The 26,397-nt window shown below is 42.5% G+C and overlaps 1 protein-coding gene across 4 annotated transcripts in view; it reads left to right on the top strand.

The window, feature by feature from the left end:
* The window catches only part of SMARCD3 (SWI/SNF related BAF chromatin remodeling complex subunit D3), a 59,930-nt gene that overhangs the window by 19,388 nt on the left and 14,145 nt on the right, over positions 1–26,397 (top strand). For all 4 annotated transcript variants that reach the window (XM_010707772.4, XM_031552587.2, XM_085226757.1 and 1 more), the window contains exons 4-10: positions 5,935–6,057; positions 11,294–11,416; positions 13,019–13,114; positions 13,612–13,713; positions 15,267–15,428; positions 16,253–16,350; positions 22,950–23,085. In XM_010707772.4, coding sequence (XP_010706074.1) covers positions 5,935–6,057; positions 11,294–11,416; positions 13,019–13,114; positions 13,612–13,713; positions 15,267–15,428; positions 16,253–16,350; positions 22,950–23,085 — 840 coding nt within the window. The remainder of the gene's footprint in view (positions 1–5,934; positions 6,058–11,293; positions 11,417–13,018; positions 13,115–13,611; positions 13,714–15,266; positions 15,429–16,252; positions 16,351–22,949; positions 23,086–26,397) is intronic.

Here is a 26,397-nt window from a genome sequence, read left to right as displayed (position 1 = left end):
AGAATAATGTCCAGCGGGTCACACAGCCCATTGTGAAGACAGGGATAAGCCAGGTATCACAGGGATCTGTCTTAGCAGCTGTTCTGTTAAGCACCTTTGTCCCTGACCTGGAGGAGGCAGTTGATGTACTTGCTGTATTATGCTGGGCTGCATTAGCCTGAGTGATGCCATCAAGTCAAGGAAGGAGGCTATTCCCTGCTATGCCATACTTGTGAAACTACACCTGAACTTCCGGACACAGGCCGGAAAGAAACTGGAGTGAAGCCCACAGTGGGCCACGTGGGCCAGGATGGAGCACGTGTCTACCAAGAGGGGCTGCAAGATCTGGCTCCCACCTCCATGTACTCTTTTTTTTTTTTTTTTTTTTTTTTTATGGAATTAGAAACCATTCAGGAATTCCCTACTTATCTTTTGCCAGGCCTTCTCAACTCTGCACATAGGTCTGGATTGTTCCCCTGTGCTTTGAAAAGATTGTCCTTGAAGGTCAGCCCACCTCCCCTGAGCTCCTTTGTCCTTTAGGGATCCCTGTCATCCTATGGAATCCTTCTGAGCAAATACCTGAATATGCCAAAACCTGCCCTTCTGAGGTCCCGATCTTGCTCTCTTTGCAGAGCATCCCAGACTCACTATCTCATTCTTTTTCTGCAGCTAGGGCTGCCTTTAATCTTCATATCCACAACCAGTTCTTCCTTCCTCGTTTGTAATAGGTTCAGCAGAGCACATCATCACCTACATTAAGAAGTTGTCATCAATCCAATCCAGAAATCTCCTTCGTGCTTCTGCCTCGTACTGGCCCTAGGCAAATGTCAAGGCGGTTAAAGTCTCCATAAGTGTGAGGGTCTGCTACAGTGGAGCGTTTTAAAGATGTCTCAAAGGCTCTGTCTTCTCCTTGATCAGGTGGCTTGTAGGAGAACATCCCGCAGTCTCAGCTGTTTTAGCGCAAGGCTCAGCTTTTAGATGAGGCCTTTGCGTAGTGTGCAGCTGGTTTCGTTGCTTCCAAGACATCACACTGCCAGTCGTAGAAGCTAAACCAGAACATCATGGGAATCCAAGAAATAGTAGTGCTGCAATTGGATTTGTACTGGATTTAGTGCTGCTGACGTTGGATTCCATCTATTTGTTTGTTTCACAAGCTGTGTGTATTTGTTTACAAGCACATGCATCCTGTGCTGCCTTTACAAGGAAGTTGTGAGCCTTCCTCATTATGCTGTTCCAGCTCACTGTTTTCATTGCCCCAGTTCTACTTTTTTGCATTATTTGGCAACCATCAATATAAAATAAGCCTATGGAAATGAAGGATAAAAGCACAGAGATTAATAGTGTGTTCTTATTATTTTAAAATTTTTGAAATATTTGAATTTTCACAATAGAAAGAAAAGGATCCTCAGCCCCTAGAAAAACCCTACCTTACTAATGTTAATGCTAATTTGTTCCAGTTATCCATGTAATTATAAGAGAGGATTGAGCATACATGCTTCAAAATATCAGATGATGAATTCCTGCTGCTAGGTAATTTTTGTAGCTTCTTGAAATAGAAAGAGACCAGAGTAGATAATTCAGGTCTTGAAGTACTCTTCACATGTTTATACTTAAAACTCCTGTAAAAGAGAGGAAGCTTGCATGAAAAGCTATGAGCTTTTCAGTTAGGAGAAAGTGCAAGAAGAAAATCTGTAGATTGTGCAGATCCTTATCACACATACACCAAGGTAACTGAGTTTCAGCTACCTACAAAGAAAACAGAAAAATGAATTATGTACTACTGGTTGCAGATCAAGAGTATCTTTCTCTTTTTAAGTAATTATGTTAGAGAAACAAATCAAATTATTCTTTGTGATGTACTACTCCTGGGGCTCACCTTTGAGTATTCTCTCATTCTTGAGGCAAAATTGGGAAAGGACATGGACTTGGAGCATTATCATGCTTCCACCAAAACATTTCAGTACTAGATTGAGAAAACAAAAGACCATAAGAGTGGTCAAAACTGAGCTGAGCAAACCTTTGTTTTAGCTCAGTATCCTGCTTTCCCGGGAGCTGTACTATATACCTACAAAAGGGGTAGAACACAGGTGTATGGGAACTGAACCACACCTGAACCTCTGATTGACCACCTGAGGTGAGCACTGGTCAGACACGGGAGCACAGGTGAAGGCAATGCAGCTGTGCTGCTGGAAGAGCGGAGCCTGGCTGCACCTCTCCTGGACCCATTTAAGAGCTGACTGCTGGGGGGAAGGATCTCTGCTGGAGATCTCTTCTCTGGAGTTTTGTAGTGAGCCCAGGATGCGGGTAAGCTTTCTAGCTATTCTCTTTTCATTATTATAATCTGCTTTGCTAAGCTCTCTTGTTTAATTCACAGCTATAGCATCTCTATATTTATTGTTTATACAACAGGAAAGTACATATAATTCTTCTCTCAAACAATTTTTCAACCTGCAGCTGCGTGCATTCAGGGAATTATATGCAGTATTATTTCTGTTGGCTAATTTTGGAGTGTGTTTCTTAAATGATGGCTATAGGTGGAATAAGAAAGAAGAAATACTTTTTCCCTTTTACATAGTAAGAGATGTAGAAATGTGGAATAGAAATATTTATTGATGACTACTGCTTCTACAAACTTATTAACAATTTTGTTATGTCTTATCTGGTACAGCACAAGAAGCTGTACTAGAGCTGTAATGTGTGCTTGAACTGGAGGGCTGTGTAGGCGAGCTCCCTGCTTCATCGTGTGCCTGGGAGTTCGTGAACTGACTGTGCTGTGACTCAGAGGTAGAAGCCTGAAACTATGTCTAGAATTTTTTAAACACCACAGTACAACATGATTCATTTGCTTCTGTGTTGAAGAAAGCTGAGGAAGCCTTTGCTCTCTGTGGGACAAGATAGTGGCATGGGGGTATTTTCTCATACGTTAAGGTTTATATTCATTATGGGGAGGTAACATTGACTTGTTGTCCTTATTCTGCAAGCTGTCTGGCAACTCTTTGTTGCTTTCAGAGCACTGCTTGCTCTTTGTGCTTTGCTCCTAAAAATATTTACATTATTTTATTATTTGATGATTGGACTGGGTGATCCTGTGGGTCTTTTCCAGCCTTGGTGATTCTATGATTATTCAATTGACAGTAAGACTGAGTAGAATACAAGCAGCTGAAAACATAGCGGTTCAGCTAAAGCTGAACAGAATTTCATGGAATAAAAGCAAAGCATTTCTTTGGCTCCATGGTTTCTGGTTTTCAAAAGAATTGGTCTTGCTGCAAATAGTATAGGTGTTCTAGCATCTCAAAAGGAAGAAACAAATAAATAATATTGAAAGAGACATTTATTTGATAGTCTTCATCAGTGTAAATACAATAGGGAGTGATTGTTCATCCTGGAAAAGAAAGGGGTGACAGAAAACTATTGATCTCTGAAAAATGTATGAGCAGTGTGGAGAAGATGCTCAGGGAGATCCTGTACACTGCTGCTCCAACCCTACAAAAAGATGACATCAAATGAAACAAACAAATGTCAGGTTCCAAATGAATAAAATGAATTAGTTTGCAGGCTGTCCGTAGTTGTTCTGAAACACCATACACTGATAAAGGGCATCAACTTTCAAATGCTGTCAGGGATTCAGTACTGGGAGAGACTGATACCTGGGATGATGCGGTACAGTCCTGGCAACACATAGTTAACATGTGTATGCACAGGATATGATCATAAAACAGGATGATTTAACTAGGAACCTGTTAGGCTCCTTAATGCCAACAGGCCAAGTGAACAGATGCCACTTACGGCCAGCACTGTGAGCAGCTTCCCCACTACTTGAAGGTTTGAAGTCAATGTGTCAACACCATGGATCGGTTGTCATTACTAGCTCTTCATATGAAAGAAAAATGACTGATCTTGATCCAGAAGAAGCCTGGAGTTTTGTCTTGTGAAGTGAAATAGTTTTGTACACAATATGCACAAAGTGCTGAAGTTGTACCCACACTTGGGAAGCCCTCTTGCCTTGGCATGTTCCTCTTTGGCAGGTATTTCTCACATACGTGCTCGTGTCTTAAAGGAAATTCAGACTGCGGACTTCTCATTTTAAAGCAAAACAAGAATACCATTTTGCTCTTAATTCTTATAGAGCAGATAACTTTAACAGTTGAATATTTTAATTATGTAGCTGAAAGCTGGAGTATTATAAAATTTGACATGGAAGTCCGGTAGAGTATTTTTATACTTATAGTTTCCTTTTTTGGTGATTTACTTGCTTAAGTTATTCCCAATGAAGAACTGACTCTTTCTTGCAAGGGTGTATGTGTCTATTTCGAGACTCAGATCTTAAGATTTTCTCATTGCACACGAACGAATCACGGAATGGTTCAGGTTAGAAGGGGCCTTGGAGGTCATCTGGTCCAACTCCTTCCCCTGTTCAAGCAGGAGCTCTGGGAACAGGTTACCCAGAGCCATGTCAGCATCGCTTTTGCATATCTCCAGGAAGAAATATCTCCACAATATCTATGAGAAACCTGTGGCCAGTGCTTGGTTACTCTTACAGTAAAGAAGTGTTTGCTGGTGTTCAGTGAGAATCCTGTATTCCAGTTTGTGCTGATTGCCTCTAGTCCTGTCACTGGGTCCCTACTGAGAAAAGCCTGTCTCCAACCTCTTTGCAGCCTTCCTTCAGGTGTTTACAGACACTGAGATCCCCCTGATCTTTCTCTTCTCCAGACTGAATAGTCCCAGTTCTCTCAACCTCTCCTTGCAGGATAGGTGCTCCAGTCACTTCATCACCTTCGTGATTCTTCACTGGACTCTCTGCAGAGTGACCAGGTCTCTCTTGTACCGAGTAGGAGACTTGTCTCTTTCTTCCTCCTAACCTACTCCTATCACATTCTCTGCTGACCTTTCTGGAATAAGGTGAATAAAAAGGGATTTTCTTCTTACGGCTAATATGGCTTAGCTAATATATTAAATACCAGAAAAATTTAGCAAGAACTTAAGTTGACTCTGTATCTCTGGTCATATCAAAACTTAAATATTTAGGTCAATTTCATGTCAGCCAAGAAGATGTGGTAACAGTGGTTGCCTTCCTAAATTGCAATTTTGACTTATCATAGGATCCCGGAACTGTGGCAGTCGGAAGGGATCTATCAGTCCAGCTCCCCTGCTAAAGCAGGTTCCCTACAGCAGACTGCACAGGAAAGCATCCAGGTGGACTCTGAATATCTCCAGTGAAGGAGACTCCCCCACCACTCTGGGCAGCTTGTTCCAGTGCTGTTTAGCACTCAAAGTAAAAAAAGTTTTTCCTCATGCTCATATGGAACTTCCTGTGTTCCAGTTTGTAACCACTGCCCCTTGTCCTGTTGCTGGGCACCACCGAACAGAGCCTGGCCTCATCATCTGGACTACTGGCTATTAAATATTCATAAGGATAAGAACATGCTCTCCTCCTCCCCATTTTCACCTCCCCCCGGTCTTCTCCTATCCAGGCTGAGCAGTTCCAGGTCCCTTTCCTCATAAGGGAGATGCTCCACACCCCACTAAAGTGACACTTGAATATTACTTACTTTTATTAAAAAAAAAAAAAAAAAAAAAAAAAAAAAAAAAAAAAAACAGAAATACCTAGTCTTTTATTTTCAGTATAGAGAGAACCTTTTTAGCTTAAGCAGGACAAATTTGAAGTACTTTGCGTTTCCAAGAACTGTGGCTCCCAGGCTACTTGTAGCTAAGGCTCACTTGAAAAATTCATCAGTGGCTCCAGCCTTGTGGATCCAAAGTTCATCAGCTCTAATTCCATGGTCCAGTTTTTAGTCATGCTTGTACTACGCCACTGAAACCTGCCCTGCTGGAAACTTACCATCGTAGGGATAACGGCTTCTGAGCTCATCTGTTAGTGGCCGAGAGAGCATCGCTGCTCTGGGACGTAGCTTGTGCTTGCTTCCAACGCTTGGCTATTCCTGCCTTCCTTCTCAGATCCGGGAGCTGGTTCCTGAGTCCCAGGCCTACATGGATCTGTTGGCCTTTGAACGCAAACTAGACCAGACCATTATGCGGAAGCGCGTGGATATTCAGGAAGCACTGAAGAGGCCAATGAAGGTATGTCCAGAAAAATTCCTAGACTGATGTAAGGGGAAACGATGTGCTGAGTGATCTTTCCAGTAAAGGCCCTGTTAACAGAGACATTTTGAAATGAATCACGCAGGGCTCCTAAAAATAAGCAGCTGGGGAGCGATGTGTATGGAAAAATGGGGAGCAAATTCTGTGGATATTACCAGCTGTAATTTCTGAAAGTCTTTAATAAATGGAATACAGCTTATGGAGAAGAAATTCTGTTTGAAGAACTTTGTATTAGAATGACTAGAAAGAGGAATGTAAGAGTTTAGAGTGGTATAATGAGGAAATATGACATTTCATGTTAGTTTTCAGTCAAAATCTAAAATTGTGGAATGACAAAACATATGATGGGAAAAATTACTCATGGAAAAGTGTTAAAGGTCTTGCAAAAATATATGCATTTAAGTAGCCTCTAAAAGCATGATTTGTGTAAGAAAAGGATAAGTGAATTTTTTCTAAGATTTCTACTAGATCACGTTCAGCACTTCCCCATCAATTTTTCCTACTGAAATGATACTTTTGTCAGTTTTCCAATGCTGTTTCACTGAATCACAGAAAAGATTGGGTTAAGGAGGAACTGTGGAATGCATCTAATTCAACTTCCTGCTCAAGGCCCGCTGAGGTTTGAAAATCTTGAAGGATGGAAGCTTCGCAGCCTTTTTAGGGCCACAGCCTACTGTTGGGTTGGCTTTGGGTTTTTTCCCATGTTGGACGATTAGTTATTTTGGAGAGTGTTTTGAGGGAGATGGTTCAAGTGTTGTTGATTGGAGACAGTGCGTAGAATAGACTGAGCCTGTCAGCTTCTCTCATCTTGTGTGAACAGCTGCGCTGTTGAAATGGGTGACATCTGTGGCATTACTCAGAAGCAGGGCGGCCTCGATTTTCTCTGGGGCTGGCTGAGGGTGCAGGGTGAAGGCATGAGCCACCTGCCAGCTCACTTTACCACTGTCAGCAGCCCCTCCCAGCAGCCAATTTTTCCAGTCCTACAGCTGTTTACAACAATTACAGCACTTGTGTGAAGCTGCAGCACCTCAGACTAAGTAATTTCACTCCCAGGTTCTCCATTTTTCTGTTCAGAAAGAGCCCAAGTGTCTGAATACAGTCGCAGAGTCTAACTGCCTCTCCCTGGTTTTGTAGATTTAGATTCTTTCCCTGTTTTCAAGTTTTGAGATGATTGAAGAATTATCAGATTGTTGGCAGAAAGAAACTTGCAGGTTTCTATGAAACGCTGACGTTTCTATGCTGTTCAGCATTCTTTATGGCAAGGTTTTTTGGTTGTTTTAGTTGTTTCTGCTCTGAATGACTTGTGTCCACAGCACTTCATTCTGAGCTCTGCTATTCAATCATTCTAAGAAACTCGCATCGTTCCTTCTGCTGGGTTCTACATCTAGAGCATCCAAGAGATACTCTTAGGGGACAAATACTTTGCCAAGATTTTTCTGTCATACTGTGCCTACTGCTGTTGAGCTCTTTGAATCAAGCCTGCGCTCATTTAAATCAACAAATGCTGCAGGTGTCATTTACCCCAACTTGAGCAAAGTTTTTTTTGATTGATTCCGGATGGAAAGTTAAGGAGAAAGAGGTAGGGATTGCAAAATAATAATAATACTAAATATTAAGATGATGGAGAGCAGTGACAGCTCTAATACTTCTTAGCTGTTCGGCGTTCCCATCTGTATCTTGAGACTTCGGAGCATGGGCAGAATATATCATCTTATGTCATTGTCTTGTGCCATTGTTTGTGCGTAATATAGAGGAGAATTTGGAAGGACTTCACCAAGGTGTCTCTGTGAGGTTCTGATGGGATTCATCCCATCACTGTCAGAAAAGCTGCACCTGGGTGAGTAACTGGCTGAAGTAGAGAACTTCGAAAATAATTATGTTCTACTGGAATGATAATTGTTGGTCTGCCTTAAAGCCAATTTATTTAATCTTTAAAACTTGAGACCAGAATTTGCGGTGTTTTCACTGATGTCTTCAATGTCAGAATTTGGGAGGCTAGGTCTGAAATTTGAAGGTGAAATTTGCTGGTGACTCTAAATTGGGAGACATTGTCAATGGTAAAGAAAAAGTTTCGGAAGGCGTGTTGTGCATGAAGGAATTCTGCTGTGAAATAGTTGTCAACTGATTTCAAACATTGTTAAAAGCAAGGTTAATTATTTTGATAATAAAAATCTTGTACTTAATGTGATGTGACTAAGTGCGGGGGAAACAAAGCTGTTGGCGTTCTATCCATGGAGGCGTCCAAGGCTGTGGATGGGCTTTGGGCAGCCTGAGCTGGTGGGTCTGCAGGAGGGGTTGTGATCTTTAAGGTCCCTTCCAACCCAAATCCTTCTGTGATCCTGTGATGGTTAGGCTTGAAATTAGAAAGAGGTTGTAGAGAAGCAAAATTTCTCTAAGTCAAGGAGGAGTAACAAAGACCTTGTCTATTAAATTGTGTGTTCATGAGTTTCTGTATGGCACAGTGTGATACAGGCACATGAGGTGTGGACTTCTGTGTTGCTACCAGCTCAGTGATCCTATGGCTCAGTGGGGTACTCCATTAAGTACTACTAAAGTTTTTGAAAAGATATCTTAAATCTCTGTATGGGAAATGTCTGTGCAAGCCATTTGCAGAAATGTCGTAGGCAAAACAGAATCTATGACAGTTTCAATTTAAACAAACAACGTACTGAATTTTTTTAGGAAGCTTCTCATCTTTAATTGAGACATTTGTGACATTTTCAATTAAAATAAAAAGCCAAATAGCTTACAGCTTCCCTAGTGTGAGGAGATCAGTCTGGGCAGAGCTATGTCCTCTGATTAGTAGGCGATCACAGATTGGGAGTGTTGACTTACGGCTTACGTTTGTCTTACTGCCCTTATCCTTAACAAGTTCGTTGGTCTTGCAATCCCTTGACCTTTGAGGGTCACCTCAGAGTCAGCAGGCTTTGGATGGAGCTGCGTCCTTCTGAGTGCTCGTGAATTTGGTTCTCGCAGGTCCAGTCGTTTTCCTTTCTGAGAATTCTTATGCATTGTTATTGAGAGGACTGAATTGGCAGTAGTGCCACACCAGGGTGTTACTGTGTTCCTGATTGGCTTCTTGGCAGAATAATTCCATGCTGTCAGAAATTGTGCCAGCAGCCTTACCATACTATACTACTTGTAAGTAGTTAGGGCTGAATTGAGCCACTGGGGTAAAAGGCTTATGATTTTCAACACAAACAGGCAAAATGTGCTTGCAGTGCCCTACACCTTTGGCAGATCTGACTGTATTCTGCAAGTCAGGTCGAGAGTTACTGATTGTGACAGCTGTGGTGGCTGACACCTGATTGCAGTAAACTCTGTAAGCTGTTTTTAAGGGCGGAGGCCCAGCTGCAGAATGGGGGACTGGTATTTGCTATTGTCCTAAGGGTTGCTTGGCTTGGTAGATCTGTTATAGGGAGGGCAGGGTGTGAAGGGAGAGATTGGGTCACCTGGAATGCAGGATGGAGGGCAGGAAGGATTGGAGGCTGCCTCATCAAGAAGGAAGTCTGAAGTGTGAGCAGAAATTTGGAGACCTCTGAGACAGCAATGGCACAAACACAGCTGGATCTTAGAGATTAAAAAAAAAAAAGAGAATTCTGTCTCCCTGAGAAGTTATCCTACAGTTCTCTACACCCAGCAAGTTACTGAGAGTTGCTGGACTAAGGGTAAGCCTAAATAAATGAATCGTCACCAATTTAGCAGAGAGAACGGTTTACAAACACTTAAGATTTTTTTAAAAGGTTCTATTTAAACTCCAACAAATGTGAGTTTTCTTTGTGCTCCCTTATTCTGCTTCTAATGAAGAATTTTAAGATTTGAAGCCCCTTTTGTACTGGAATCCCGCTGCAGTTGCTCTGTTTCCATAGGTACTTATTATAGGAGCAAGGATATTTCTGTGTGTTTCATGGGTGACAATCGCTGCCTTAATAGTGCTATAATTTTTTAGTATTTTTTGGATCAATCTAAAGACAACCTGTTCTGCTTATCAGTTTGGATGTCTTCCTTTAGCAGAGATCAAAGGCTCAGCTTTCCACCATACTCACAGATGTCAGTAATACCTGCAGCTTTAAAGACTTGCTTAGGATTTTTATTATTAATTGTTTTAAGTTAATTTCTGATGTCAGTATATAAGAAGAGGGCTGACCTGTAGTGGTTACAGCGAGGAGAAAGACAACTCACTGTGTAGTATCAAGGACTGTAAATCAAAGAGTGGTGTAGGAGAAACAAGTGATATGCAGACTCTGGCTTTGGCTGGGCAGAGTAAGTATAGGGACCAGCAGGAGGCCATTCCTGAAATGTAAACTGCATCTGGCTTGTGTGTGAATTGCAGGAAAAAAATATCTTACGGGGTTAGCAAAGGGAAACGGGAAAGTACGAAGGAGAGATCTTTTGTATTTCGCAGTGGAATTAGTCACTGTTATTAACCCAGTTTTAGGTGGACTGTACAAGGAAGCTAGAAACTGAAAGCTAAGAGAAAGGAAGACATCTAAAATATTCAGATGTGAGCAAGATCACCTTCTTTCACAGAATGTTATCTTAGTGATGACGTGTCAGATTCTGGAGAAAACAGACACAATTCTGACTTGTATGTGGGCAAGTATGAGGAGGGAGGGAGTTGCCAGGGTAAAAAGAAGAATGGGGATAATGCCATTGGAAATCAAAAGGAGAATAAAACTGAAATATCACCAGGGCACCCAGAAGGAGCTATTAAGAAAAAAGAGTGCGTATGTACACAGAGCTGGAATTGCAATGTGTTTGATTATAGATAAATGGAATAAAAAAAGAGGGCTAGGAAGCAGGGATGTGCCAGTGTCGGTGTCAGGGCAGGAGGGTGTTGAGGATTGTACCAGACTGTATGATGGTTGAGGTAGGATGGGGCACAGGGCATGTAGCTTGCTGCATTAGCTGGATTCTTTAGTGCTGTGTACAAATCTGAACTGATTCAGCTGTGAAAGATGTTCATGTAGCAGAAGATGTACAACTGAATTCTAGCAATCCAGCTAGTATCTAGAAAGGAAGGGCATTATATGGTGCTTTTCTTACAGTGACATCTCAAATATCCAAACCAGAGGTACAGGATCTGCAGCCTCCTGTCTTCCTCTACTTAAAACGTATTCATATACATGCAAATTCTCTACTGAAAGTCTTTCCTGTGGCTGCCTTGAGACCTGGACTTAACCTAGATATGTCCTTCTCTCCTTCTGTGTAACAGCAAAAGAGGAAGCTGAGACTTTATATCTCCAACACATTTAATCCTGCAAAATCTGACGCCGATGACTCCGACGGCAGCATCGCATCATGGGAGCTTCGAGTGGAGGGGAAGCTCCTGGATGACGTATGACTGACTTGTTCTTCGGTGGGGCCGGCAAAGAGAGGCTGTCTGTAGGGTGATGGGCTTCACGGGAACGCTCACTCAGTCAAGATATCACTAAATGGCAGCATTGGCTTATTGCTGCTGGGAAAACAGTGTGCCCAGCAGGAGTGAGGGATACAGCCGTAAAGGTGGTGTTGTGGAGGGCAGCAGGAAGCAGAGCAGTCTTAAGGACAGAACAGGTAGGATGCTAGAGTACTGCTTCAAAGATATGACAGGATCCAGGCCATAAGAGGGGCGACAGTCAGACCTACAGCAGGTCACTGCATCTTACGAGGAGTAGGACAGCAAGGAGAAGAGCGTTTTTCATCTTCTTGTGGAGTGCAAGAGGATGTGTGGATGGTCAGAGCAAGGGTGGAAGAAAAGTTTTATTGACTGAAGCAATCAGAAACATCTGTGATGGTTTTTGCTTTCATTTGTGAAAACTGGGCTTTCCCAGTCAGGGTCTTAGCTATTCACATAGGCTTCACAAACTGTTTCATAAGGTAAACAGATGGAGAAAGCAAACATGCAGTGTGTGTCTATCTGGAGATAACAGTGCGTGGATCAGAATCCTGCAAGAAAATAAAGGGTAAACAAACTGCGGCATCTGGATACTGAAATTAGACAAATTCAGATTAGAAACTAGAGTGTATGATTTAATAACAAAAGAAGAGAACTTTGTTATTGGGAAAAAAAAATTGCCCATTTTTATCATGGCATCTCAGTTACTGGCAAATTTTAAATTGAAGGAGGGTGTACTTCCAAGTAAGTTCCAGTAAATAAGAATAAAGTCATTGAAACCTCACCTGGGGCACTGCAGTTTCTAAAGGGGATAAGTCAGAAGGAAGGGGATAGACACTTTAGCAAGGTCTGCTGTGATAGCACAAGGGGAAATGGTGTCAAACTAAAGGAGGGGAGATTAAGACTGGATATTAGGAAGAAGTTGTTCACAGTAAGGATGGTGAGGCACTGGCACGGGTTGCACAGAGGGGAGTGGATGCCCCGTCCCTGCAGATGTTTGAGGTTAGGCTGGATGGGTCTCTGAGCACCTGATTGAGCTCTAGGTGCCTCTGTTCACAGCAGGAAAGTCGGACCCGATGGCCCTTAGAGGTCCCTTCCAACTCAAATGATTCTATGACTGAAAGAAACACTGTGGAGTGTATTGTCCAGAAAGTGAGATAGACCTCCCAGCTTTTTAATTAGACGATATGAACTGCAGAGCAAACAGCAAGTACTACTAATTAGATGGAAAGGCAAAATGCAAAAGGAGATACTTAGCATATGACTAATCTGTAAGACTTGCTGCTGTTTGAGAATTTAGACAAAGAATTTGGCATTTTTGAAAAAAATACAAACTTAGAATGGATGCAGTGACCTTGTTCACAGAGTCAAGGAGAATTTTTCCCTCGCTGTGTACTGTTCTACCACTGCTAGACTTTTGCATGTTTCTCTGCATTTGTCAGAGGGGAAACTCGATTAGACCGGGCATATTTGTGATCTGTATGAGAAGAGAGCCTGAGAAGAAAGCGCATAACACAGGCTATTATATGCAGTCTAAAACATTTGTTTCTTCTGGTTATACAGCTCAGCAAACAGAAACGGAAGTTTTCATCTTTTTTTAAGAGTTTAGTCATTGAACTGGACAAAGATCTTTATGGACCCGACAACCATCTTGTGGAGGTAGGAATTCATGCAGCTTTGCGTTCATAACTGTACTAACACAGATAAACAGCTACGTGCTGTTACCTACCTTGTTTAAGTTGCATTAAATTTATTATCTCAACTGTGGTGTTTTCAGAGGTTTCAAAATATCATTCTTTTCCAGAATGTTTACTAGCAGAATCTATATAGTATGAAATCATAGGTGCAGTAGTGATGTAGTTTGCCTCTTAGAAAAAGAATTTGTGTAATGGAAAAGTGTGCACACTTCTCCTGACAAGTGAAGCATACCAGCATCCAGACGGGTTGTATGCTAAAACAGCCTTGTGAGGGCAGAGCAAGAAATGATGTGGGTGTTCTGGTTTGGTTTTTAATTGCAAGATTTCCAGGGCTCACTGCTTGTCTTATTTTTGCTTGGAGTGCTGTGCAAGGTGCCCCGTTGATGGGCACACAGTTTTCTGCATCAGTGGAAAAAAAGGTTGACCATGTTAATTGGCTTTATTAATTTGTTTTGGCAGTGGCACAGAACTCCCACAACTCAGGAGACTGATGGCTTCCAGGTGAAAAGACCTGGTGATGTCAGTGTGCGGTGCACGTTACTCCTCATGTTGGATTACCAGGTCAGTGTATGCTTTTGTCATGGAAAACACACCCGTAGGGCATACTGCAACAGAGTAAATTCATCCCATCATGTTCATCAAGAAATAATGAATGTGGACTCAGAATGTCACACTGTCCAAAGAGATTATAGTTATACTGAACTGCCAAATTAGTTAAAATATTAATAGAAACTGATTTGATGTGCCCCCTTATAGTCTGGCAAAATACTGTTCTTGGCATGATGATGATTAGTATCACCTGCAGAAAGAATATACGTTGCCTCTTCAGACTAAATAGTGAGGTAAGATGCACATGAAGGGGAGGTTTCCTGTTTGCTACGTTTCAAAGGAATGGCTCTTGCTGGAGGTACCTGAACCAGCAGTGCAGCTGTGGCGGTGTGCTGTCAGAGCAGACCACACAGCTTTCTGAGGCTGTAACACTGTCACTCTAATCTGGCATAAAACATTGCCCTGCATGGGATAGACTTGTCATTGCACTGTTTCAGCATTCCTGATTCCTCTCTTTTATCAGTAATAGTTCTATACTGGAAGTGTCTGTACTGAACAGACATAAGATGAGATCTTCACTCCAGAGCTAGCAAAGCTTACTCCAAATAGGTTTCCTGATTCCAGTCACAGGAAACAAACAAAAAGGAGAAAAAAAAAAAAAAAAAAAGGAAAAGTTAGGATAGTCTTTAGTCTTCCTAGAATAGACAATTTTATTAGAGAGTGTATGGCTTAACTGAGATGCTGATATAATTGCAATCCTGATTGTTAGGAAAATATATTTAGAGTTTGTTACGATCGCCATTAGTATAAATTTATGCTTTTAAGCATGTTTTCTTACCCTGAAGTTTTGTCCTGTTATAAATCTGACTTTGGGTGACCTGAAACCCAACGATATAATCCTTGCAGAAAAATATGGCAAACATTAAACATGAATCTGAGTGCACTTGTGAAGAGGCACCAGACACCAGGGTACCTAAAGAATGTATATTGTTAGAAATGTAAAGGGGGTAATTGAGGAGTTGTACCACAGAAGTCAGGAGAAATAGATTCCATTGACAAGTTGTAACCAGGTACATTTTTCTGATATGATGCAGAATTTTGGAAGCATGTCTGGAGTTTGTTGATGGGAGACAGCTGGTTGATTATTAGAAATAGCAGAAGTATCATCTTGAATTCATGCTCTCAATTTGTGGCTAACCTCCATTAGTTCTGAGGCAGGATCATTCTTTTTTGTCTTCCGGTCCCTAAAGTCGAATTGTGTGTAAAAAGTAAGGAGAAAAACTTCTGACTCTGCGTGCAGCTCATTATCTGTAGCACATGATACAGGTAGCTTGCTTGCACAGCACATGTATAGTGTCCCTCTTTTTTTTTTTTTTTCCAAAGACTAGGCGTAGTTATTCTGTGGTGGTGCTGCACATCCGAGCAATTTGTTTATGTGCCTTCCACCACTGAGAGGGGTACTTCACGTGTGGAACAAAGTCTCCAGAAAACTAAAGCTGAAACTGTCTGTGCGGGTGTCTGTTATTCTCTCTGTTACCATCTCTCTCCTTTTCATTGTGTTGCAGCCTCCGCAGTTCAAACTGGACCCACGCTTGGCCCGCTTGCTGGGGATACACACGCAGACCCGATCAGCTATCATCCAGGCTCTCTGGCAGTACATCAAAACAAATAAGCTGCAAGATTCCCATGATAAGGAATACATTAACTGTGACAAGTACTTCCAGCAGGTGATTCCTTTGTAGACGTGGTGTCTCTTTCAAAGTGATCTTGTAATATCAATCTGCAAATTTTCGATGGAACAAAATTTCTGAATTTTTGCTTAATAATTTGCAGTCTTCAGTACTGAATGATTTTCAACAGACATTAACATACAACTCATAAAACAATAAAAGTAAGCACCTCCTCCATTTGCCAGTGTTATCAGGAATCTGATGGCTTATGACCTGCACAAAAGCCTTTCCAGGAAGAAAAGCTCTTTTTCACTGTATTGATTTATAGTTGCTGGTTTTTTTTCTTATCATAAGATGGTATCTCAGTGACATGATAAAGTCTGCTGCTTCTGAATACCAGATCATATGTGGAGTCTTTTCCATGCCTCTTTTTCCCCTATCTATGAAAGGCAGAAGACATGAAAGATATGATTAGAAAAGCTATCTTTTTCCTAAGTCTGCTTCAAATTTTAAGATAATCTCAGTGATCTGCGTGATAGTTTCAAAAAATTTTTGTCTTTCACAACAACCTCTAGAATTAACCACTAAGGATGCTTGGAGGGATCTCCACCCTTTCTGTAAATAAGACTACATTAGTTTAGTAAAAGTGATATTACGAGCTATCATTATCTTAACTGGCTTTGTTTTCCATAGCTTCCAGGGTACCTCACTTATTTTGAAAGTTCTTAAAGGGAGGGTCTGTGAGCAAAGTGTAACAGTTGGCATTTGGCCAGGGGACAGAATTACAGCTTGCAAAATCCCCTTACTTTTGAGCCAATGGTTTACTTTCTTAACTGCAAATTACATTTTGGACAAGGATAACAGGCTTCATTGTATTCCAGATTTTTGACTGCCCGCGGCTAAAGTTTTCTGAAATCCCTCAGAGACTGACTAACTTGCTGCTGCCACCAGATCCTATCGTGATAAACCATATCATCAGGTAAGCTTGTCCGTCAGCTCAGCACTGTCAAGTGCAAAACGTGCATAAATACAGAAACAGCTACTGTAAAACGGACCGGAATCCAGGTTTTCTGGCATCCTGGTCAGTGCCTTGGACTTCATGTGTTTATTCTCTTTGACATTCTGGTCTATATAGTTCTGAATTATTTTCTATGGAGTGGCACCTTTTTTATAGGAGAATACAAAACTTCTCACTCTTTTTAGCCGAACTAAAATAATATTAAGAGTTGATCGGAATTCCTTCCTAATGGGAGAAGAATAAGTTTGAATCCAGGGGGGGGAAAAAAGGGGTTGAAATATTATGGACATTCATTCTAACCACCTAATTATTATGTAAAAAAATGCAGCAGTGTAACGATGTCAAATACAGTGACCAGTCCGTGCATGCTTGGTTGGGACTGGATCAGCTGGTTTGGGTGCTAGTCCTACTCTAAGAATGCAAGCTATTCAGGGATCCTCTAAAGAGTTAATCTAAAGAATGACAAGATTCAGAGGTTATTACAGCCAGGGCAGTGAACTTCCTGGAGTCCTTGCCAAAACAGGCATATTTTTGGCATGGTTAATATACAGCTTTATGTATATGTAGGGCACATCCAGCACTTTCCATACTTAAGTGACAACTTGGGAGGAGGGGAGAGATTCATGAGAACTGCAAACTTGCTGTTGGATATTTCAGTCTTTTCTAAGTTCCTTTGTAGTCTTGATCAAAACTGAGTATTTAAATGTTACTGTTAACTGAGCTTAGGAAATTAATTTGCTACAAAATATTGACAACAAAAATTCTTGAATTGCTTAAAAATGATTTTTTTTTTTGTTTCAACTTCGTAATATGTGATAAGAAATTTTAAAGTTACAAAGGCTGTAAAAATAAAACTTTTTTTCAATTAATTTGACTACATAAAACAGTAGTCTAAAAGTGGCTTTTGACCACTGTATGAGTTGATAACTGTGTATATACTGTCACTGAAGTTGATTTTGACCAGTTTGATGGAGCAAAAAGGAAAAGCTGAGGTCCTCAGAGGAATGTAGTCAGTATCTAGGGAAAAAAATTGACAAGGAACTAACTGACAGTATTTTTTGGCAAGGAAGTCCCAGGGGCAAGATAATTTCTTTCAGCCAGAAGCTGAAGAGGAGGATGCTATGGTAGTATTCTCTGACATACTCTGTGCACCATACAGAACTGGACAGTATTATGCTATAGTGAGATAAGGCTGTGGATAGGGGAAGTATTAATTTGCTGAGAAGGGGAGATTCAATGTTTGTTGAAGGGGTAATGTTTGTAGTCTCAGGCAAAAGAAAAAATATCCGGAAGTTTGGCACTGAATTTAATGGGAGTAAGTAGACTTAGAATACTAAAATCACAGAATAATGTAGAAGCCAACACTGGTCATCTAAGACTTCCCCACTACCAACTCAAAGCCGGTTCAAATCCTATCAGATTTCTCCTGGCCTTGTCCAGCTTGGCTTTGAACAGACTCTCACAGACCCTTTCTCCTGCTCCATTGTGTTAAATTCTTAGCAGTGAGTGTAGTCAACCACTGAAACAGTATGTCAGCCACTACCAGGGATTTTTAATTGCTGGTGATTTTAAATATATATGCTCTTCAGATTTGTCTCTAGGCCTATCTTGTACAAGAGGGTCACCTAGATTAGTTATTCATTTTAGGTTTTTAGGATGTACACAGATGAAAACAGGAGCTATTCTAATCTCATTGTAGCATTTTAGAAATAACGTTCTGATACAAACCATCCCCGCTTTTTGAGAAAGAAAGCAACAAAAAATGAAGTGAGAATGAAGTGGAAATTAAATAGAAATGAACAGATTATAATCTGCAAAAATAATTTTTGAATGGTATGTATCCTGAAAGAGGATGCCATAAAAAAAAAAAATAGAGTGGGTGATAGTTTCTGAGCTATGCAAAACTGAATGCATCATATTTAAAACTCACAGAAGTAAAATCTTCTTACATGAGCCTAAGATGGAGCTAGAGCTATTCTTCTTTGCTGCTGTCGTATCCGAAATTAGGGCTAGCATTTTCCATTTCTGCAAAGAAGCAAGCCATCTCTTACCCTCTTAACATTACACAAATGTTCTACAAAATGTAGTTCTTCAGTATTCTTGTATCGCCAACCTGTTTGATGTTTGTTTATCCCTTTAATTACAATCATGAGTTGCATAAAAATTTAAAAAGTTCCATCCATTGAGTAAGCTTCCCAAGTCTCTTCTTCAGGGCTGGACAAACCCAGCTCTGGCAGCTTCTCTGGGCAGGCATGTTCTCCAGCCCCGATCATCCTTGGGGCTCGCTGTGAGCCTTAACTCCAGAATGTCACTTGTCTTTGTGCCCAGAAACTCAGATGCACCAACATCAGTCCTGGATACTGGAAGCTAATTTACACTAACTATAAAAGAGGATGAAGTTAATAGATGTGCGATAAATGCAATATATTTGGGAAAAATCAGTATAGCTTCTGTAGCAGGAAGGCATGATTAGCTGTATTTTTTTTTTTTTTTGAAGAATCTATCAGGCATCAAGATAAGGATGATTTGCTTTATGTTACAATTAAGAAATTAGAATAGCTTAATTGGAGAGACCTAGAAAGATAATTTAATTCAGCTGCCTGACCACTTTACAGCTAACCAGAAATTAAAGTGTATTAATGAGAGCATTGTTCAAATGACAGACATGGGGTATCGATCACCTCACGAGGAAGCCCATTTCAGTCTTTAACCATCTTGACAGTGAAGAAATGTTTCCAGTCATAGAATCACTCAGGTTGGAAAAAAAGACTTGAGAGATCATTGAGTCCAACCACAACCCAACCATACTGCCCTAACTCTAACAGCCCTCTGCTAAACCATGTCCCTGAGCACCGCATCCAAATAGTTTTTAAACACATCCGGCGGGGTGACTCAACCACCTCCCTGGGAAGCCTATTCCAGTGCTTAACAACCCTTTCTCTAAAGAAGTGTTTCCTGATATCTAACCTCAACTTACCCTGCCACAACTTGGGGCCATTTCTCCTCCTCCTGTCGTTTGTCACCAGTGAGAAGAGACCAACCCCGCTCTCCCTGCAATCACCTTTCAGGAATTAGAAGAGAGCAGTAAGGTCTCCCCTTCCCTGACCTTAAGAGCCCCAGTTCTTTCAGTCTCTCCTCATAGGCCGTATTCTCCAAGCCCTTCCCCAGCCTTGTTGCCCTTCTTGGCCCTGCTCCAGTACCTCCATGTTCTTTCTGTACTGAGGTGCCCAAAACTGAACACAGCACTCGAGGTGAGGCCTCGCCAAGGCCAAGTACAGCGGCAGGATGACTTCCCTGGTCCTGCTCACCACACCATTCCTAATCCAAGCCAGGATGCCATTGGCCTTCTTGCCCACCTGGACACAATGCTGGCTCATAGTCAGCTGCCTGTCCATCAGTACACCAGCAGCTAACTGGATTTGACTCCACTGACCACAACTCTTTGGGTCGGCCATCCAGCAGTATTTCACCCAGCGTGCGCCCATCAGAACTGTGGGCAGCCAGCTTCTCCACAAGAATGTTGTGGGGGACAGTGTCAAAGGCTTTACGAGGTCCAGGTAGACCACATCGGCAGCCTTAGCCTCATGCACTGAGCGGGTCATCTTGTCACAGAATGAAATCAGGTTTATCACACAGGATCTACCATTCATAAACCCATGCTGACTGGGCCTGATCCCCTGGTTGACCTTTAATTGGTCCATAATGGCTCCCAAGATTATCTGTTCCATAATCTTCTGTGGCACCAAGGTGAGACTGATAGGTCTGTAGATATCAGGGTCATCTTTCCTGCCCTTTTTGAAGATGGGCGTCACATTTGCCAGTCTCCAGTCTACCAGCACATTTCCAGCTAGCCAGGAGATGTCTCCTAGTCTGAACCCCCCCTGGTGCAGCTTTATGTCATTCTTGTGAATCCTATCCTGGAAAGCAGCTCTGCAGGGAAGGACCTGAAAGCCCTGGAGAACAGCAGGTTGACTGTGAACCATCAACATGCTCTTGTGACCAAGAAGACCATTGGTATTGTGGGGTACATTAAAAAGAGCATGGCCAATGGAACAAGGGAAGTAATCCTTCCTCTCTACATAGACCTGGTCATGCCTCATCTGGAGTACTTTGTTCTGTTCCCAGCTCCCCCATACATGAGAATCTAGAAAGAGCCACATAGGTGATGAATGGTCTGGAAAAAGTTCTGCTAGTAGGAAACACCAAGGAATCATCGGATTATCTAATTAATGTTTATAAGTATCTGAAAAAACTCTGCTACGAGGAAACACTGGGGAACTGTGTGATTATCTGATTAATGTTTATAAGTATCTGAAGTGTGGGAGTCAAGGAGATGTGGCCAAACTCTTTTCAGCAGTCTGTGGGGACAGGACAGCAAGACAAGGGGAAACAGCCATAAACTGGAGCACAGGAAGTTCCACACCAATATGAGAAGGAATTTCCTCACAAGTAAGGGTGATGGAGCACTGAAACAGGCTGTCCAGGGAGGTTGTGGATACTCCTCTGGAGATATTCAAGACCTGCTTGGACACCTACCTGTGCAGTCTGCTGTAGGGGGCCTGCTTTGCAGGGGGGCTGAGCTAGATTGTCTCTGGAGGTCCTTTCCAGACCCTACAATTTTGTTATTCTCCATGATTCATCTTCCAATCTGCACTTGTTTGGCTGGCATCCATCCCAGATGCAGAAACCAGCATTTGTCCTTACTGAATTTAATGCAATTAACAATTGCCCAATTATCCAATCTACTTAGATCTCTCTACAAGGTTTTTTGTCCCTCAAGAGAGTCAGCAGCACCTCGTAGTATTGTCACCATGCTTCCTGAGGAAGCATCCTGGTCTGGATCACTGATGAATGTGTTTAACAAGACTGACCTAAGAATTGAGACCTAGGGAACACTGCTAGTGACTGATTGCCAGCCAGATGTAGCCACACATCACTACAACTCTTTGAGCTCTACCATTCAGCCAATTAGTCAGCCAATGTGACCCTATTCAGATCATGGTTCAACAATTTGTTCGGAAGGATTCTGTGAGGGATGGTATCAAAGGCCTTAATATAATCCAATAAGATTACAACCTCTGCCTTTTCTTGACCCACTGAGCGGGTGATGTGATTGTAGAAAGAGATCATGTTACTGAGACAGGCTTTTCCCACTGTGAATCCATGTTGACTATGACTGATAACATCTTTGTTTTTTAAATATCCTTTGATAGTACCCAGGAAACTCTTCTCTATATTTTTTCATGTACTGAGACTAGATTGTAGTTTTTGGTAGGTCTTCTCTCTTGACCTTCTTGTAGATCATTATAACATTGTGTTCCAGCGAACAGAATTCTCTGCAGCATCCCAAGACCTTTAGTAAATTGTTGATAGAGGTCCAGTTATAACATGTGCTAATGGAAGGCAAATGGGATCCTGGGCTCCATCAGCAGAGGGGTGGCCAGCAGGGACAAGAGGTGGTTGTCCCTCTCTGCTCTGCTCTTGTGAGGCCCCATCTGCAGCACTGCGTCCAGGGCTGGAACCCTCAGTACAAGAAGACAGGGAGCTGTGAGAGAGGGTCCAGAGGAGCCACGAAGATGATCAGGGGACTGGAGCAGCTCCCCTACAGAGACAGGCTGAGGGAGCTGGGCTTGTTCAGCCTGGAGAAGAGAAGCTGCGGGGTGACCTCAGTGCAGCCTGCAGGACCTAAAGGGAGCCTACAGACAGGAGGGGAGTCAGCTCTTGGAAAGGGGAGATAACAGCAGCACGAGGGGAATGGTTGGAAGTTGAGGGAGGGGAGATTTCGGTTGGATGCCAGAGGAAAATTCTTTACAGAGAGAGTGGTGAGGTGCTGGAACAGCTGCCCAGAGAGGCTGTGGATGCCCCGTCCATCCCTGGAGGTGTTCAAGGCCAGGTTGGATGGGGCCCTGGGCAGCCTGGGCTGCTATATAAATGGGGAGGTTGGAGATTCACGATCCTTGAGGTCCCTTCCAACCCTGTGATTCTGTGAACTCTTTCAGTGCTTAGAGATGAATCCCATCAGGCCCCCTAGACTTCAGAACATTTAACTTTTGCAACTGATCTTTTATAATTTCAGTGACTTCAAGTGGAAAGTCATTGCTCCCCCAGTCATGGTCCTCCAACTCAATAATTAGCATTGGAACTGATAACCAATGTCATTAAGTGCTCACATCCAGAATGATAGTGTACGGTTGTACTTACCCCAGATGGATGCAGTGGAACAGAAACAATATTGAAATGTTATTTACAACTGTAAATTACTTTGGAGGCCAAAGTTATAACTGTTCTCAGAAAATGTTAGGCAATTTAATGAAGACTGAGCATTAGTAGCTGTTAAAGTTTATAGTTTGGACAAAACCTCTGACTCAAAAGTTTGAATTCTAACTGATGAAAGATAAGACAATATGCTAGGATATGCATGTATATATAGGGAACCAGTTCTTAAACTCTTCTCCCAGCATCTGCAACAGTCCTTTGCAGAAAATATATCCTGGTCTGGATGGGTATTTGCTCTGATTCATTACAGCAGTTCTTATGATATTCTATTATCCTCTCTGTAGTGTTGACCCCAATGATCAGAAGAAGACGGCTTGTTATGACATAGATGTAGAAGTTGAAGACCCATTAAAGGGACAGATGAGTAGTTTTCTTCTCTCAACAGCTAACCAACAGGAGATTACAGCATTGGACAACAAGGTACTGGTCCAGGAGTAAAGTATCACATGGCATATAAATATATATATATTGTATATCTTCCATGTGGCTTTGGTGCCATGCATCAAAGAGAATAATACGAGAAAGGGGTTTCTCATTTGGATTTGCTTTCAAGGGTTGAATAAGTCACATGCAATGGAAATACAGTGAAGTGAGCAGAATTTGATGTTAGGATTTGATTCAGGGCCTGATATCATTGTCAGGGTAATAGAAGCAGAGTTTCACAGACAGTATAATGAATCCCCTGGCAGGTGGCATAAAGTGTGGGCCACTCTACATGCTGTAGGATTTCAGAACCCTCTCAACTATTTAGTAGATCTGTTGTGTTCTGTGGGAAACTAACATGGCTTGTTTACAACTAAAAACACTTCAGAGCACATGAGGTGATCGATTATGGTCTTCCAAGGTGTGTGTTAAGGGAATTAGGCTGGATCTGAAAGCCTGAGAGGCTACCACAAATCCTTTACTGCAAATCCAACCAGCAGCAGGTCTGAGCATGTATTCCCAGTAAGTGCACACAGATGCATGTGCGTCCATATACATGACAAATACACATATTTGCAGAGAGAAAATTAGAAAGAAAAAAACTCAGCCATCATTGTTAAAGATAATAAAAAGTGTTTTTACAAATATATTGGCAGCAAGAGGAGGACCAAGGAGAATCTCTATCCTTTATTGGATGTGGCAGGGAATATTATCACTGAGGATGATGAAATGGCTGAGGTTCTCAGTGTCTTCTTTACTTATGTTTTTAATATCAGACCAGTTGTCCTCAGGATACTCAGCCTGCTGAGCTGTAATACAGGGATAAAGAGCAGAATAAACCCCCTGCAATTCAGGTTGGGGCTGGGTGGGACCCACCCAAGGGTGCTGAAGGAGCTGGCAGAGACGATTGCCAAGCTGCTTTCTGTCATTTATCAGCGGTCCTGGTCAACCAGGTACGTCTTGCTAATGTGATGCCCAATTACAAGAAGGGTCGTAAGGATCTGGGGAACTACAGGCCTGTCATCCTGATCTCAATGCCAGGTAAGGTTATGGAGCAGATCATCTTGAGAGAGTTGGCACGGCATGTGTGGGACAGCCAGGGGATCAGGCCTAGCCAGCATGGGTTCTTGAAAGGCAGGTCCTGCTTGACCAACCTCATCTCCTTCTGTGACCAGGTGACCCCCCGATGGATTAGGAAAAGGCTTTTGATGTAGTCTGACCTAGAGTTTAGTAAAGCCTTTGACTCTGTCTCTGTTGTGGTTTAACCTGGCAAACAGATAAATGTCACAGCCTTTTTCTCACACTTCCTCCCCTCTCAGTCAGATAGGGAGAGAAAATTGGAAAAAAAAAAAAAAAAGTAGAACTCATAGGTTGAGATACTAGGGCAGAAAGGGAAGAGAGAAATAACAGTAATGATAATTGAATAATTTCATATATACATACACAAAACAAGTGATGTACAAACCAGTAACCCACCACCTGCTGATTCATGCCTAGTGGCCTCCCATGGCCAACTCTCCTCAGCTTTATATTTTCTTGCGAGATTGTATGGTATTTTTAAATTGAGGCAGGGGAGGTTTAGCTTGGATATCAGGAGGAAGTTTTTCAGCCAGAGGGTGGTGAGGCACTGGAACAGGTTGCCCAAGGAGGCTGTGGATGCCCCATCCCTGCAGGCATCCAAGGCCAGGCTGGATGTGGCTCTGGGCAGCCTGGGCTGCTGGTTGGTGACCTGCACACAGCAGGGGGTTGGGACTGGATGAGCGTCATGGGCCTTTAGAGCCCAGCCGTTCTATGATTTTATGATTATGATTCTATGAATATCTCCTTGGCCAGTTTAGATCAGCTGTCCAGGTTTTGTTCTCTCCCAGCTATTTGTGTTCCCCAGCTTCCTTGCTGCCAGAGCAGTAAGAGAAGCTGAAAAACTGGAATGTCCTCTGCTTTGTACAGCACTGCTCAGCAGCAACTAGAAACATCAGTGTATTATCAACATTGTTTCTCTCCTGAAGCTAAAACACAGCATCACACCAGTCACTATGAAGAAAATCAACTCTTTACCGGCTGAAAACAGGATAGTCTCCCGCAGTATTCTGCTGGATAAGCTGGCAGCTTGCGGCTTGGGCAGATACACTCTTTGCAGGATAAAGAACTGGCTGGATTGCTGGGCCCAAAGAGTAGTGGCAAATGGAGTTAAATCCAGCTGGCAACTGGTAACAAGTATTGGGGCCCAATACTGATGGGGGTTTAATATGTTTATTGATGATCTGGATGAAAGGATTGAATGCACCCTCAGTAAGTCTGCAGATGACACCAAGTTCAGAGGAACTGTCAATTTGCCTGAGGTTAGGAAAACCCTACAAAGGGACGCGGGTAGGCTGGATCAGTGGACCGAGGCCAGTGGGGTGAAGTTCAGCAAGACAAAGTGTTAGGTCCTTCTCTTTAGTCACAACAACCCCATGCATTGCTGCAAGCTTGGTGCAGAGGAAAGTGACTTGGGGGTGCTGGGGGTGCTGGTTGACAGCCAGCTGAACAAAAGCTAACAGTGTGCCCAGGTGGCCAAGAAGGCCAATGGCGTCCTGGCTTATATCAGAAATAATGCAATCAGCAGGAGGAGGGAGGTGATCATTCCTCTGTTCTAGGCACTGGTGAGGCCGTACCTTGATACTGTGTTTACACACAATCACAGAATTGCAGGGGTTGGAAGGCACCTGAAGAGATCACAATCCAACCCCCCTGCTAAAGCAGGTACATCTCACAGGTAGGTATCCAGACAAGTCTTGAATATCTGCATAGACAGAGACTCCACAGGGCCCTGGACAAGCTGTTCTAGTTCTCCATCACCCTTATCTTAAAAAAGTTCTGCGTGTCAGTACCAAACTTCTTATGTTCAAGTTTTAGGCCATTACTCCTTGTCCTATTGCTACACACCATTGAGAAGAGCCTAGCCTCATAAATTTGCCTCCCTCCTTCCTTCACATATTTATACACATTAATCAGATTCATTCTCAGATTTCTTTTCCCCAGGCTGAACAGACCCAGATTACTCAGCCTTTCCTCATTGGGGAGATGCTCCAGGCCCTTTATCATCTTTGCGGCCCTCTGCTGGACTCCTTCTGAGAGATTTCTGTCTTTTTTGAACTGGGGAGAACAGAACTGGACACAGTAGTCTAAAAGTGGCCTCACCAGGGCAGAGTAGAGGAGAGGGATCACCCTTCTCACCTTGCTGGCCATTCTCTTTTTAATGCACCCCAGGATCCCATTGGCCTTCTTGGCCACAAGGGCACACTGCTGGCTCATGGCCAATGTGTTGTC

This window comes from Meleagris gallopavo, chromosome 6 (assembly GCF_905368555.1).
Source record: "Meleagris gallopavo chromosome 6, MGAL_WU_HG_1.1, whole genome shotgun sequence".
NCBI lineage: Eukaryota > Metazoa > Chordata > Aves > Galliformes > Phasianidae > Meleagris > Meleagris gallopavo.
The sequence above is the reverse complement of the archived record's forward strand: the minus strand, read 5'-3'. Positions and strand labels throughout refer to the sequence as shown.